Source organism: Phacochoerus africanus, chromosome 6 (assembly GCF_016906955.1).
Source record: "Phacochoerus africanus isolate WHEZ1 chromosome 6, ROS_Pafr_v1, whole genome shotgun sequence".
In the NCBI taxonomy this organism is placed as follows: Eukaryota; Metazoa; Chordata; class Mammalia; order Artiodactyla; family Suidae; genus Phacochoerus; species Phacochoerus africanus.
The window spans coordinates 129,868,222-129,884,682 of NC_062549.1; the positions used below are offsets into that span (position 1 = coordinate 129,868,222).

Consider the following 16,461-nt stretch of genomic DNA (forward strand, 5'->3'; position numbering starts at 1 on the left):
GGAGTTGCAGGAGCCACTTTTCCCCCTGCCTGCCAGCTACAAGAGCAATCCTGTAAACCGTGAACCACTGTCACCTCCCTCGTGGACCCCATCCCTAGCAGCCACTTGGCTCCTGGAGAGGTAGTGTGATCCTGCTCCCAGTGCATGCTCTGGGTACATGTAAGCTGCTGCCACCCCTGAGAACTCCAGGACTGGGCACCAGCTGCTGCTGTTAAGGGGACAATAAATATGGAAAGTGAGACAATGTGAGATGACAAAGAATTAGGTTTCAGACAGAGGAACAAGACAAAAATACATAAAAACAGGGAAGGGAAGAGGAGGTAGACAATCAACCTGAAAAAGAATTCAGAGCGAAGAGAGTAAAGATGATCCAAGATGCTGGAAAAAGAGTGGAGGCACAGACCAAGGAGTTGCAAGAAGTGTTTGCCAAAGAGCCAGAGAGTTTAGAGAGCAAGCCAACTAAGATGCATAGCACAATATTTGAAATAAAAAATACACTAGAAGGAATCAACAGCAGGATAATGGAGGCAGAATGAATAAATGAGGTGAAAGACAGAGTGGTTGAAATCACTGCCACAGAAAATAATAAAGAAAAAAGAATGAACAGAACAGAAGAGCGTCTAAGAGACCCCTGGGACAACATTAAATGTACCAGCATTCCATAATATAGGTTCAAAAAGGAGAAGAGAGAGAAAGGGCTAGAGAAAATGTTTGAAGAGATTATAGTCAATAACTTCCCTAATATAGGAAGGAAAAACTCGTTCAAGTTGAGGAAGCACAGAGAACCCCATGCAAGATAAACCCAAGGAAAAACACAGCAAGACACATACTAATCAAACTGACAAAATGAAATACAAAGTAAAAATATTAAAAACCACAAGGGAAAGGCCACAGATAACAGACAAGGGAGCCCCGCAAGGATAACAGCTGATTTTTCAGTAGAAACTTCGCAAGCCAGAAGAGAGGGCAAGATGTATTTAAGGTCACGAAGTGGAGGGGCTGATGACGCGGAGGAGCCTAGAACCAAGGCTACTCCATCCCGCGAGGCTCTCATTCAGATTTGATAGATCAGGAGCTTTTCAGACAAGCAAAAGTTAAGGGAATTCAGCACCTCCAAACCAGCTCTACGACAACTACTAAAGGAACGTCTCTAGGCAGAAAAGAATAACCACAACTAGAAACAATAAAATAGCAAATGAGAAAGCTCACTGGTAAAGGCGAAGATAATATAAACGTAGGAAATCACCCATTGACAAATATGATATCAAAACTAGCAAGCATGATAAGGGGACAAATGCAGAACATTAAAAGTGCATTTGAGGGAGTTCCCGTGGTGGTGCAGTGGTTAACGAATCCGACTAGGAACCATGAGGTTGCGGGTTTGGTCCCTGGCCTCGCTCAGTGGATTAAGGATCTGGTGTTCCTATGAGCTGTGGTGTAGGTCGCAGACGCGGCTCGGATCCCGCGTTGCTGTGGCTCTGGCGTAGGCCGGTGGCCACAGCTCTGATTGGATTCCCAGCCTGGGAACCTCCATATGCCCGGGTAGCGGCCCTAGAAAAGGCAAAAAGACAAAAAAACAAACAAACAAAAAAGTGCATTTGAAATTAAGATATCAGCGACCAAAAACAATTCTGAGCATGTATAGATGGTTATATCAAAATCTAATGGGAACCACAAACCAAAAAACTATAATGGACAAAGAAAAAAAGCAATTCAAACACAACACCAAAAATAGTTAGCAAGTCACAGGAGAAGACAACAAAAGAGGAAGGGGAGGGAAAAAAAGACCTAAAATCACAATCCAAACAGTTAAGAAAATACCAGTAAGTCCATATTTGTCCATAATTACATTGAGTATAAATGAATTAAATGCTCCAACCAAAAGACACAGACTGGCTGAATGGATACAAAAACAATACCCATACACAGGCTGTTTGCAAGAGACCCACTTCAGACCTAAGGGCACATGCAGAATAAAAGTGAGGGTGGAAGAGGCATTACGTGCAAATGGAGTCACCATGAGAGGAGCAATGTTCGTGTCATACAGGATAGACCTTAACATAAAGAAAATCACGAGACGAAGGACACCAGGGAATGATCCAAGGGTCGGTCCAAGAAGTTACAACAACTGCAGGTATGCATGCACCCAGTGTAGGAGCACCACCGCATATAAGGCAGCTGCCAGCACCCACGGAACGGGACGCTGAGCAACACGATCATAATGGGGGACTTCTAACACCCCACCTACATCAGTGGACAGATTATCCAGACAGAAAGTCAACGGGAAACACAGGCGTTAAACGGCACCCTAGACCAGATAGACCTGACTGACCTTTATAGAACATTCCACCCCAAACCAGCAGAACGTACATTCTTCTCAAGTGCACATGGAACGTTCTCCAGGATAGATCACATCTGGGGCCACAGATCAAGCCTTGGTAAATTTTTACACATTGAAATTATTTCCAGCATTTTCTCTGACCACAATGCTATGAGACTAGATGTCAACTACAAGAGAAAAAACAAAAAACAGCACAGCCCAAAAACTCATGGAAACTGAACAGTATGCTCCTAAACAAGCAATGGATCATTGAAGAAATCAAAAGATACTTAGAGACAAATGGCAATGAAGATGTGACAATCCAAAACCTGTGGACCACTTCAAAAGCAGTTTTGAGAGGGAAGTTTAGAGCAACACCATCTCATCTCAGCAAACAGGAAAAGTCTCATCTTACACCTAAAACATCTAGAGAAGGAAGAACAGCCCAAAATTAGCAGAAGGAAAGAAACCATAAAGGTCAGAGCAGAAATAAGTGAAATAGAGACAAAGAAAACAATAGAGAGGATCAGTGAAACCAAAAGTTGGTTCTCTGAAGATCAACAAAATTGATAAACCCTTAGTCAGACTCATCAAGAAAAAAAGGCAGAAAGTTTTGTTTCTTGTTTTTTGTTTGTTTGTTTGTTTTGTTTTTGGTCTTTTTAGGGCCATACCGGCGGCATATGGAGGTTCCATGCTAGGGGTCAAATCCGAGCTACAGCTGCTGGTCTACACCACAGCAACAGCAACACCAGATCCAAGTTGCATCTGCAACCTACATCATAGCTCACAGCCACGCTGGATCCTTAACCCACTGAGCAAGGTCAGGGATCGAACCTGTGTCCTCATGGATGCTAGTCAGATTCTTTTCCACTGAGCCACAACGGGAACTCTGGGAGAAGGTTCAAATCAATAAAGTTAGAAATGAAAAAGACGTTACAGCTGACACCGCAGAGATACAAAAGATCATAAGAGACTACTACAAGCAACTATGCCAATAAAATGGACAACCGAGAAGAAATGGACAGATCCCTACAAAGAAGCTACCTACCAAGACCGAACCAGGAAGAAATAGAAAATATGAATAGACCAGTCACAAGTACTGAAATTGAAAATGTGATTTAAAAACTTCAAAAATACAAAAGTCCAGCAACTGATGGCTTCACAGGTGAATCTTATCAAATATTCAGAGAAGAGTTAACACCTATCCTTCTGAAACATTTCCAAAAAATTGTGGAGGAAGGAACACTCCCAAGCTTTCTCTATGGGGCCACCATCATCCTGATACCAAAACCAAACAAAGATACCACACACTCAAAAAAATTACAGGCCAATATCACTGATGGACATATATGCAAAAATCCTCAACAAAATATTAGTAAACTGAGTCCAGCTATATATTAAAATGATCATACACCATGCTCAAGTGGGATTTATCCCAGGGATGCAAGGATTCTTCAATATCTGCAAATCAATCTGTGTGACACACCACATCAACAAACTGAAAAATAAAAATGATATGATCATTTCAACAGATGCAGAAAAAGCTTGTGACAAAATTCAGTCCCCATTTCTGATAAAAACCCTCCATAAAGTGGGTATCGAGGGAGCCTACCTCAGCATAGTAACAAATCCACAGCTAACATCGTTCTCAATGGTGAGAAACTGAAAGCATTTCTGCTAAGATCAGGAACAGGGCAAGGATGCTACTCAGCCATTAAAAAAAAAAAAAAAAGGCACGAAATAATGCCATTTGCAGCAACATGGATGGAACTAGAGATTCTCATACTAAGGGAAGTAAGTCAGAAAGAGAAAGACAAATACCACATGAGATCACTTATGTGTGGAATCTAAAATATGGCACCAATGAACCTATCTACAGAGCAGCAACTCACAGAAATAGAGAGCAGACCTGTGGCTGACAAGGGAGAGGGGGAGAATGTGGGATGGATGGGGAGTTTGGGGTTGGTAGATGCCGACTATTGCGTTCAGAATGGATGAGCAACCAGGTCCTGCTGTACAGCACAATCTCTTGGGATAGAGCATGATGGAAGATAGTAAGAGAAAAAGAATATATCTATATATATATGATGTGTATGTATATGTATAATATATATGATGTGTATGTATATGTATAATATATATGATGTGTATTATGTGTATAATATATATGATGTGTATGTGTGTATAATATATATGATGTGTATTATGTGTATAATATATATGATGTGTATTATGTGTATAATATATATGATGTGTATTATGTGTATAATATATATGATGTATATGTGTGTATAATATATATGATGTGTATTATGTGTATAATATATATGATGTGTATGTGTGTATAATATATATGATGTGTATTATGTGTATAATATGATGTGTATTATATGTATAATATATATGATGTGTATGTATATGTATAATATGTATGATGTGTATTATGTGTATAATATATATGATGTGTATTATGTGTATAATATATATGATGTGTATGTGTGTATAATATATATGATGTGTATTATGTGTATAATATATATGATGTGTATTATGTGTATAATATATATGATGTATATGTGTGTATAATATATATGATGTGTATTATGTGTATAATATATATGATGTGTATGTGTGTATAATATATGATGTGTATTATGTGTATAATATGATGTGTATTATATGTATAATATATATGATGTGTATGTATGTATAATATATATGATGTGTATGTATATGTATAATATGTATGATGTGTATTATGTGTATAATATATATGATGTGTATTATGTGTATAATATATATGATGTGTATTATGTGTATAATATATATGATGTATATGTGTGTATAATATATATGATGTGTATTATGTGTATAATATATATGATGTGTATGTGTGTATAATATATATGATGTGTATTATGTGTATAATATGATGTGTATTATATGTATAATATATATGATGTGTATGTATGTATAATATATATGATGTGTATGTATATGTATAATATATATGATGTGTATTATGTGTATAATATATATGATGTGTATTATGTGTATAATATATATGATGTGTATTATGTGTATAATATATATGATGTGTATTATGTGTATAATATATATGTGGCTGTGTCACTACGCTGTGCAGCAGAAATTGACACAGCACTGTGAATCAACTGTACTCTTAATAAAATCCACAAAAAGTTTTAAAATAAAAGTTTTAAAGCATTAATCACAAAATTTTCAGATCTTAAAAACTAGTATCTTTGGCAATCATTTAATGTGAGGTGAAACAGTATGCAAGCTGTCATCTAGTACTCAGATATTGATAGCCTATTAAGTGTAAGATGAACACAAGGAAAAAATCCTTAAGTATCGTGATTGTTGAATATGCATAATTAAAGAGAAAACCTTAAGAAGAGCTAGAGGATAAGGTGGAGGCTTGAGCGGAACTAGGGGTGATGACTCACAACTTAGAGACTCTCTAAATTACTCTCTCAGGCTTCTGTACTATTTTTCTCAAAGTGAAACCACTCCCAGAGCTCCCAGAATCCATCTAGACTGTAGTGGACGGACTTCCTCTAGAGAGTGGAGTCTCCAGACGTCCCAGTGGGTGAAACTTACCAGACGTGCAGCTGAATCCTGAGAGGCCAAGTGCTTGCCTCTGCCTGTTCCTCTTTGTCTCTTAGCCTCCCCACCACTCCTCCACCGGTGGGCTGGTGGGACGTGGCTCTTTGGACCCGTCAGGGCCCTCATTTCTCTTTCTGCAGCCACTGAGGCCAAGCCCCTCACACAGTTGTCTTCATCTAGCCTCACCGCCCTCTGATCTGTGCTGTCTCTTCCCAACACATGTCCAGGTTTCCCCATGAAGCTTACCCCCATGCTTTCAGATTTGTCAAGAACCAGGCACACAATTCTCTCACTGATCTTCAGCAATGAGAAGACGGGTGGCGGGGGTGGTGCTGCAATAGGCACCGTGCCCTTAAAATCCTCGGAATTGCTGATCACCTCCCAGGTGCTTCTGGAATCGCACTTTTTATTCTGAAGGCTTGGAGCTTCTCGGTTATGGTTTTTTTCATTACAGAACCCAGTGATCTAAAGGTTTAATAAGATTAAAAATGTTTTACATATAACACATTTAAAGATCTGAGTATACACTTGATAAAAATTAAGATGCTATGCACACTTTCTGTTTGTTGAGGGAAATGTGATTCAGTGAGGAGTCAGTGTCATAGCAATGCAGATTTTCAGTAGCGATGATAGTAGTAATCTTAATAAATAACACTGGGTGAGTGCTTGCTATGTAGCTGCCAGCGGTAGTCCTGGTCACCTGCAGAGGTACCTTATAAACATGAGGACCTGCCCTTTGATTATAAACATACAATCTGAAGTAATGATGGGCATAATACTTACAGAGTCGATGCCTTGCATAAACATTATGGATGTCTTTTCAGTTTGGTGTTTATTGGGGAAGAACTGACAGTCTTTTTCAAACAGTTTTGTAGTAGAATCAATTCTGCATGGCCTGGTTGCACAGCTGTTCCCATGACATCTATAAACTCTGTTTATACCAGTGATATCTATGGAACACCTGAAAATATATGACATTTAGTCCTTGAAGCAGCATAACCATTAACAGTTTTTAAAAATCTCCAGTGTTTCTGTTCATAATAATCCTTGTATAGAGGTTTTTATTCTCATTTGTGTACCATACCTATAATATTCTGACAGCAAAATTTAAGGGTTTCTACCAGGGTAGTTATCTATTTTCCAAGAAATTGAAAAACAGTTTTTTTCCTTGTCTTTTTAGGGCCGCACCCATGGCATATGGAGGTTCCCAGGCTAGGGGTTGAAGCATATGTATTTACAGCCATGATGAATGTTCTGTAGCAGAGACTAGGCGTTTAAGGGTGATGTAGTGTAAACAAGTGTCAGCAATGTAATGCTCATTAAAATAAGTGTTCTGGAGTTCCCGTTGTGGCGCAGCAGAAGCGAATCCGACTAAAAACCTTGAGGTGCGGGTTCGATCCCAGCCTCTCTCAGTGGGTTAAGGATCTGGCATTGCCTTGAGCTTGTGGTGTAGATCACAGACGCGGCTTGGATCTACCATTGCTGCGGCTCTGGCGTGGGAACAGCTGATTAGACCTCAGCCTGGGAACCTCCACATGCCGCGGGTGTGGCCCTAAAAAGACAAAAAGCAAAAAAAGAAAAAGTGTCCAGAAACTCATGAATGGCGCCTTCACTGAAATCATGTATCTTTCAACTTGCACATTTGTGGCAAGTCCTCAGCCCCAGTAGTGCTTCTAATATTGATGGCGCTTAATTTAACTTTAAACGAACTCCCCCAACTATTCTCCTGCCTTGATCTCAGAACCAAGAGGATTGTCTGTTAACTGTGATATTAGGTTGTGTTTAAAAATGAAATTTAAATCTGAAGAAATTTGGCTCTTTGAAGTTGGCTGATTTCCTACTCATTTACTGCTACTTCTTACTCATTTTTCCTCATTCTTTTGTAGTGTAAATAATTTTAATCTCCTAGCATGTATTACAAACCTTTCTATAAAACACTAACTTCAGCGCAAATGAGTTCTGGCAGTTGTGGTAGAAAGGTGTAAAAAATATGTCAGCTTGTCTACCAAACCCTCTTGAAGTTACATGTATTTTAAACGGTTTCTAAACATTTTCTAAAAAACCAGGAAATCATTGTTTAGTGCATTGCTTCTGTTACCTGCATTGAGGCGAAAATGAATACATGGCTTTTGAAAGAACTCAAACTAAGGAAAAGAAGAAATTAAAGCCTGCAGTAATTTAGGACGATTTAAATGGCCATGCCTTGTCGCTTCAATTTTCCTTGACTTCGAGCTGTAGAAAGGCTCATCATTATTGTACTCATCAAACACGCCCCAGCGGAGATGGGCCCACTCGTGCACAAGTGCTCTGCCTGTGGGGAGATATTCCAAATATATGATTATAATTCGAAGGACAAAGTATATCTCATATTTTTAAAGGTTTTTTTTTTCCTATTACAATAATTTTGATTTTAAATGACTGCCGTCATTTACAATATCTTTATGTTACGTGACATTACATTATACCATAAAGCATATTATTTTTTATTCCACAGCCTGTTTAATCAACGAAACATTTCTAGAGTATTTTCTATGGCCCAGATGGACTGGGCTTGGGTATTTGCGGCTATATGGTAGGGGGACTGACATCCACACCATAGTTAGACTGGGAGCCTCCTTCAGGTCAGGAAATACAATATTTTTCTTCTGTGTCATTCATCCTCCCGTATATTCACCCAGTTTTTCAATTATTATTTTATTCATTCACCATGTTGCCTCTTCTGAGCTGTGTATCCTTTCTTAACCTTCTGTGCCTCAATTTCATGTCTGTCAAATGCATTTTTGTTGGAGGTGAAATTGTCCCAAAGTGGCTAAAACTGGTACCTGGGGTTAATAAATCTTAGATATTACAATGGTGTGTGTATCATGTAAGCTCAATGCCTAACAACACAGGCAGATGTGTAGTACCTGTGAGGTGTGAAAATATCATGGGGGGCATTAGGAAGAAAAGAGTCTAAAGCGTCTCCTGTAGTGGGCAATACACAACGAGATGGAGAAAGGCTCCTCTAAGCCATATGTGATTGTGGTGATGCTGAAGTGAACTGGCTCAAAGTGCTTAACCTCGAAGTAGCACTCACTGTATAGCAGTGCTATTAATTACGTATTCAGCACTGTCAATATGCCCGAAGATATGAAGAGGAGTAGCTTATAGTCCTTGACTCAGAGCTGCTTAGAGGCCAAGAGGTTAATTAACATTTTTCCCCAAAGAATCCAGGGTGAATGGAAGGATGTAGGTAAATGAACAGAGTTGAAGGAAGAAGAAATAAGGAAAAAACAAAAGAGAGGTTTCGCTTTAGCGAAAATGAGGCCAAACATTTGAGGAAACAGAGGTGGAGATAAGGGAGGAAATACAGTGTTCTGTTACATGTTTCTGTAAAACAAATTAGCTCATGTGAGATTTGGAAACAGGAGGACAATGTAAGTATTATGCAGATTTTGTTTCGTCTTTTAGTCTTTGTTACGCAAGCTGTGGTCCTTGTGGACCTCGGCAGGGACCCCTGGGAGCTCGTCAGAAACGAAGACTCTCAGGCTCGCTCTAGGCCTTGTGAATCAGAATCTGAGTATTAACAAGATCCCCCCATACGTCCTATACCTATTCAGTTCTAGAGGTACTGGTTTGAGTTTCCTAGACAATGGGTGCTAGAAGAGTGAGTGCATAATTACAACCTTTGCGATGGGAGAAAAAGTCCTATCAGCTGCTGTAATCGGAATTTAGTGGGTCAGGAGAAAATGTAAAGCTGCGCATACCTGCAGCTCGCTCTCTCTTTTGGGGCATGCCAGTGACATGCAGACGTTCCTGGGCCACAGACTGAACCCACACCACAGCAGCAGTGACAAGGCCGGGCCCTAACCACCACGCTACCAGGGAGCTCCCAGAGCTCTCTCCTTACAGAGTTCTACTCGCAGACTTGCTTCATTCTCAGCTGACAGCAGTTGCCCCTCGTGCATCTTAGTCTGCAGCTACCAGACTAAGGGTTTGATATGGGAGTCTGTGTGTGCATGTGCAAGATTGTTTCGAGTTTTGATATGGAAGTCTGTGTGCGCGTGTGCAAGATTGTTTCGAGTTCCAGACCCTGTCATTGGAAATGCGTCCGTGGCATCCTGCGTTTGTACTCTCTCCTCATGACTGCTGGCTTGGCTGTCATGTGTGGGGATGATTCCTTCCTTCCCTATATGTCTACCCTCATCAGGGAGCCGTCTCATGTTCTTTACTGCAGGTACATTTGTTTTATTTTCAATGATTTTTAGTTTTTCCATTACAGTTGATTTACAGTGTTCTGTCAATTTCTACTGTACAGCAAGGTGACCCAGTCATATATGTGTGTGTATGTGTGTATTTTTTTTCTCACATTATCTCTGTCATGTTCCATCACAAGTGACCAGATATGCAGACTCCCCAGACTCCTAGTCCATCCCACTCCCCCTCCCCCCGCCCTTGGCAACCACAAGTCTCTTCTCCAAGTCCCTGAGTTTCTTTTGCTTGGAAAATTTCATTTGTGCCGTATATTAGATTCCATATATAAGCGATAGGATATAGTATTTTTCTCTCTCTTTCTGACTTACTTCACTTAGTATAAGAGTCTAGTTCCATCCATGTTGCTGCCAATGGGCACTATTTCATGTTTTTTTTTTTTTTTTTTTACAGCTGAGTAGCATCTTTGTCTTGTTCCTGATCTTAGCAGAAATGCTTTCAGTTTCTCACCATTGAGAATGAAGTTAGCTGTGGTTTCTTATTATGAGAAGAGGTAAAATTGTCATTGTATGCAGATGACATGATACTATATACATATAGAAAAGCCTAAGGACTCCACCCAAAAACTACTCAAACTGATCAACAAATTCAGCTAAATAGCAGGATACAAGATTAACAGTCAGAAAGTGGTTGCAATTATGATACTGACAATGAAATATTAGAAAAGAAGCCTCTCATTTGTAATTTTCTTGTTTCTGATTGTGGTGTATTCTTTTCCATCTAGAGAAGTTCCTTTAGTATTTGCTGTAAAGCTGGTTTAGTGATGCTGAATTCTCTTAGCTTTTGCTCATCTGTAAAGCTTTTGATTTCTTCTTCAAATCTGAATGAGAGCCTTACTGGGTAGAATAATCTTGGTTGGAGGTTTTTTCCTTTCATCACTTTAAGTATATCATGCCATTTCCTTCTGGCCTGTAGAGTTTCTGCTGAAAAATCAGCTCATAATCTTATTGGGGTTCCCTTGTACGTTATTTGTGGCTTTCCCTAGCTGCTTTCAAAATTTTCTCTTTGTCTTTAATTTTTGGTCAGTTTGATTAATATGTGTCTCAGGATCTTCCCCTTCAGATAGATTCTATATGGTAGTTGTTATGCTTCCTGGATTTGATTGAGTTTTTCCTTTCCCATAGGAAGGAAGTTTTCAGATATTTTCCCTTCACATACATTCTCTGGCCCTTTCTCTTTCTCTTTGCCTTCTGGCATCCCTATAATGCAAATGTTGGTGCCTTTAAAGTTGTCCCAGAGGTCTTGTAGACTGTCCTCGTTCCTTTTCATTCTTTTGTCTTTATTCTGTTCTGCATCAGTGATTTCCAGCAGCCTGTCTTCCACCTTGCTTATTCATCCTGCCTCTTGTATTCTGTTATTGGTTCCTTCAAGTGAATCTTTTGTTTTGGTTATTATATTTTGCATCACTGCTTGTTTAATCTTTAAATCTTCTATTTCTTTGTTCAGTGTTTCTTGTAATTTATTAATCTTTGCCTTCAGTTTTTTTCCGAGATCTTGGGCCGTCTTTAATATCATTACTCTGAAGTCTTTCTCATGTTTCTCTTTCCAGTTCATTTAGCTGATTTTCTGGGTTTTTATCATGTGTTTACATTTGGTTCATAATTCTCTGCCTTTTCAATTTGTATAGATTTTTAGTGTGGTCTCCTTTTTTGCAAACAATAGGGTTGTAGTCTCTCTTGCTTCTGATGTCTGCCCCCTTTGTGTCTAAAGTTGGTAGAGGGGCTTGCTGCAGGCTTCCTGATGGGAGGCACTGGTGCCTGCTCACTGGTGGGTGAAGCTGTTTATTGTCCCTGTAGTGGGTGAAGCTTTGTCTCTAGATGTGACTGGGGGCAGCTGGGTGCCTAGGAAGACTTTAGGCAGCCTGTTTGCTGATGAGTGGGACTCTGTTCCCACCCTGTTTGTTGTTTGGCCTGGGGCTTCTCAGCCCTGCTGGGTGGGGTCAGATTTTTCCAAAATGGAAACCTCCAGGGGAACTCATGCAGATGAACAAGCCCAGGACCTCCGCCTCCAATGTCCTGCCCCTCAATGAGCCACAGCCTCCTGGTACTTTCCCACCAGACCCTCTGAGACATGTATATATTTGGCCACACCAGCAACATGTGGAAGTTTCTGGGCCAGTGATTGAGCCCATGGCACAACAGCCACCCGAGCTGCTGCAGTGACAACTGCAGAATCTTTAACTCTCTGAGCCACAAGGGAACTCTCACTTTCACTTTTTAAAAAGTGTTTCAGCTCTCTATGAGTGTATGTTGGTAGGCGTTGTGGCAGCAAAACACAACAGTGGAGAGGTTGACTGTGCGGTCTGAATCACTTCTCTTGGTACTCCTGTTGTTGTTGTAATTGTTGTTATAATTTGAATAGTTTTTGAGGAATCCTTTTCTGGCCTTACTTTTTCCAGAAACCTGTTGCTTTTCAGGTATACAGTTTGACAGAATGTGAATTGTTTTTTTCCTCATGAACACAGATATCACTGTATGGAAAAACTCCTGTCTGGGGAGAAGAAGGGAAAAAAAATGGGAAATAGCTGCAGTGGGGGCTTGAGAAGAGAATAAGAGTGCTGTTGGTGACATTGACTGAAATGACTAGAGAATAATTGGCTTTCAGGATTGGAGAGAATATCTTCTAGCAGGTGGGAAATGAAGGTGGACACGAGGTTGGAAGTAGAGAGGAAGTAGGTAGAGGCTCTTTTCCCAGTGAAGGTCCCTCTCTTGTCTGTTGGAATTGAAACCTAGAGAAAAGTGATGGAAGCCTTAGAACAGCTTCTATGTGGAATGAGAAGGGAGCTGAGAAAAGTACGTTCAAACACTATCGAGTAGCTTTGAGGGCTTCAGTGAGCTTTGGAAACATTTTTTTAAAACATATCAATTAGTTTTATAATTTTCTTTCACAATCTTGAAAATGTATTAATAGGAGCCAAAGAAACTGTGTGGAAATTCAGTTCGATGGCTAGTTGAGTAAAACTAAGGATAAGGTGAGGGAATTGACACAACTGACTTCATTGGACACGCCCGGTAGGAAAGAAAGTGTATCTAAAGGATTACGGTGCCAAGGAGAACAAATACAGTCAGACCAAAGTATAGGGAGAGGGAAGCCTGGGCTGGGGTGGGGAGCAGGTCCAGGCAGTGGCGAGGACCAGCTCTAGCTGACAGTGTGGCAGAAACGAGACTTTATGAATCGTCACCGAAGGGGCAGTGGAGGAGGAAGAGGTGATTCTGGGCTGTAAGGATGCAGGAAGGCTATTGAGTAGTGACATGGGCTGGGCTCTCCTTTGACAACGATTTTCATCTTCCTCTGAAAAATAATGTCCTTTAGCTCATTTGAAACGATGGTCTTAACTTTTTAGATTTAAATAGGTGAAATTGCCATTTTAATAGGTAAAAAATGATCACTTATAGATAACTTCATTTGGTTCAAAGAATGGGTTGACTAATAGCAGCAGCTAACAGCCTGTGGGTGTTTTGTCTTGGCTAGGAGCTGTCATCTTGGCTCTTTTCAGCTTGTCATGCACCTGCCTTCCATGGAGGTGACATGTGATTGATTAATATCCAGCAGTGGAGAACTGAAAAATTAAAATCTAAAAAGTATTCCTTTTGAAAAACATTTATTATGGCTTTCCCATGTCCAAATTTCTGAAGACACTGAACTGAATATAATTAAAAGGATTATCTAGTTTAACATTCTCAATGATTCTTTAAGGTAGGAGCTCCTCTAGCCGGCATTTTTAGGAAATAAGCACAGAGGAGCTAGGTCCCTTGTCCAAGGTCACCCACAGCTGTAGGGGAGTCAGGATTTGACCCTAGGGACTCTGGCTTCAAGGCTTGTACACCAAACATAGATACAAAGCTGCTTATTGGTTGACGAAAATTCCTACCTGGTGGTCCAAATTCATTTTGCTTTTTTCCGAGTACAAAGTCGGGGGTGAAATGGATGTATTCTGCTTTTTCTCCACACTCGGTGAACTGCTTGGTATACGGCTCGTCTCTACCTGGGACGGTCGGTGGTGCAACGATGACATCAGCCTGCGAATGTTTCAAAAGATTTTTAAACCATCAGAATGGAAATGATAACATTTGTCTGAAAAACTCAGGAATGATTAATTTAGGTCAAAACGGAGAAGCAGCAGAGAAAGTATTTTTTTTTTAAATTTTTAATTTTTTTATTTTCCCACTGTACAGCAAGGGGGTCAGGTTATCCTCACATGTATACATTACAATTACATTTTCCCCCCACCCTTTGTTCTGTTGCAACATGAGTATCTAGACAAAGTTCTCAATGCTACTCAGCAGGATCTCCTTGTACATCTATTCTAAGTTGTGTCTGATAAGCCCAAGCTCCCGATCCCTCCCACTCCCTCCCCCTCCCATCAGGCAACCACAAAGTCTTTAGAGAAAGTATTTTTAAGAGAAACTTTTTGACTCTTACGTGTTTGTAGCTTTCGTGTTTTGGCCTCTTGTATTGCGTGTTCTTCCAGCTCTCTGGAATTAATATTGATACATTTTTGAAAAAGAATCTTTTTTCTGTGGCTTCAAACAGAGACATCGAAGCCATAGTCACCATGTCCTATTATGACGGGAAAAAGAGGAGTGAGTAGGTTCAGGGAGGTGGAATAGATGAACGGGCATTCGTCACAGGCATTTCTCACCACTCAAAAAGCATCCGACTGGTGAGAAAGGTCTCTGATTCAAAATCCCAGCTTTGTCACTTTTAGTCCAAAGTCATGGCTTAATCCTGCACGTTTAACGGTTGTCAGTCTTACGTAATCCTCTATCAAAGGCAAATACTTATGTTTGATGTTGTAAGGAATTATTTAATAAGATAAAGGTATGGACTTTGGAAGTATCTAGACTTGGTTACAATGCTGGCGTTTAAACCTTGGCTGGTTTATATGACTTTGGATTTCAGTCTCCTTATCTCTTTAATGTACTGCTACCACCGGTCTTTGAGCCTGGCATAAAAGTGAAATAAACTATAAAGTACTCTACACATAGGCAGTCATAAAACTCACTGACATTACTATTGTAATTTCTGGTACAGGACAGCCTTATCTGATGCACGCTGAGGAAACCAGATTTTAGGGGTGGGCCGTAGCAGAGGTTTTCTCTATACTTTCACCTCCCAGAGAGGCAGCTCTGGTTTGGGAAGTAGAGAAATGGAAAAATTCACCGGAGAGGCAGAGCTTCTTGCTCTCCCATCAAGCTGAAAATAACATCACCTTACGGTGAGCCTCAAAAGACGATGATTGGTGGGAGAAATAGTTCCTCCATAGAGCCTGTTATCCAGCAGGGGAAACGGATGGATGAAAATTCTTTGCTAGTCTGTTCTCCATGGTCAAACCCACTGAATAATCGAGGAAAACTGGGCGCTATGGCTGTGCTGGCCTCTTCATGTTGCTGGCAGCTTCAGCGTCTACAGTATTGTTTATTTCAGAGTAGATTTTCCTTCTCGATACTTCCTGACCTAGTATAAACCCACAATGGAATGCTTCTTCTTCAGGAATTCCAGGACAATCTCCCCTGTTCTCTGGGAAAGTCTGGTGTGCTCTTCATATATTGCAGAGATCATTAAACTGGGCTCACGGCAGGGGTCAGCCAGAATTCCAGGGCATTCTTCCCTGTTTTCTGGAAGATAGTCCAGTGTGCTCTTAATGTACAGAGATAATTAAATTGATTGGGCTCAGGGCAGGGGTCAGAGTACAAAGAACTGAAGACCCAGAGGAATGACTATGACTAGGAAAAGGGCTTTAGGGAGCTCCCAAAGCATGTTCTCCCAACCACTTCTCAATTTATGGTAACTCTATATTTCCAAGTGTTCGAAACTGAAGTTTTCTGTGACTCTGACTTGACCTCCATCCCTCCTCTACCCTAGCATCTGAGCTGTCAGCAAATTTCTCTGCGATGCTCTCAGGATATGTCTAGGATCACACCATGTTAATGATTTCTACCACAATATGCCTGTCCCTAGTCACAATCACTTCATCTGCAACAGCTTCCTACCCGGTGTCCTCCTACACCTCTGTGCCGCGGCAGAGCTGGTGCAGGGTGGGACCTCTGTGCCGCAGCAGAGCTGGTGCAGGATGGGACCTCTGTGCCACAGCAAAGCTAGTACAGGATGGGACCTCTGTGCCCCAGCAGAGCTGGTGCAGGGTGGGACCTCTGTGCCACAGCAGAGCTGGTGCAGGATGGGACTTCTCTGCCCCAGCAGAGCTAGGGCATGATGGGACCTCTGTGCCATAGCAGAGCTGGTGCAGGAGGGACCTCTGTGCC

General features: G+C 40.7%; 2 protein-coding genes across 2 annotated transcripts in view; one reads left to right on the forward strand and one right to left on the reverse strand.

Moving 5' to 3' along the window:
* ODF2L (outer dense fiber of sperm tails 2 like) overlaps positions 1-16,461 on the forward strand; it is a 362,976-nt gene that overhangs the window by 119,575 nt on the left and 226,940 nt on the right. The gene's annotated exons all lie outside the window — the stretch shown is intronic.
* LOC125130048 (calcium-activated chloride channel regulator 4-like) overlaps positions 1-16,461 on the reverse strand; it is a 42,385-nt gene that overhangs the window by 24,736 nt on the left and 1,188 nt on the right. The window contains exons 2-6 of the mRNA XM_047785406.1: positions 14,621-14,758; positions 14,070-14,217; positions 8,150-8,258; positions 6,731-6,908; positions 6,194-6,412 (exon numbers count right to left, since the gene is read on the reverse strand). Coding sequence (XP_047641362.1) covers positions 6,194-6,412; positions 6,731-6,908; positions 8,150-8,258; positions 14,070-14,217; positions 14,621-14,758 — 792 coding nt within the window. The remainder of the gene's footprint in view (positions 1-6,193; positions 6,413-6,730; positions 6,909-8,149; positions 8,259-14,069; positions 14,218-14,620; positions 14,759-16,461) is intronic.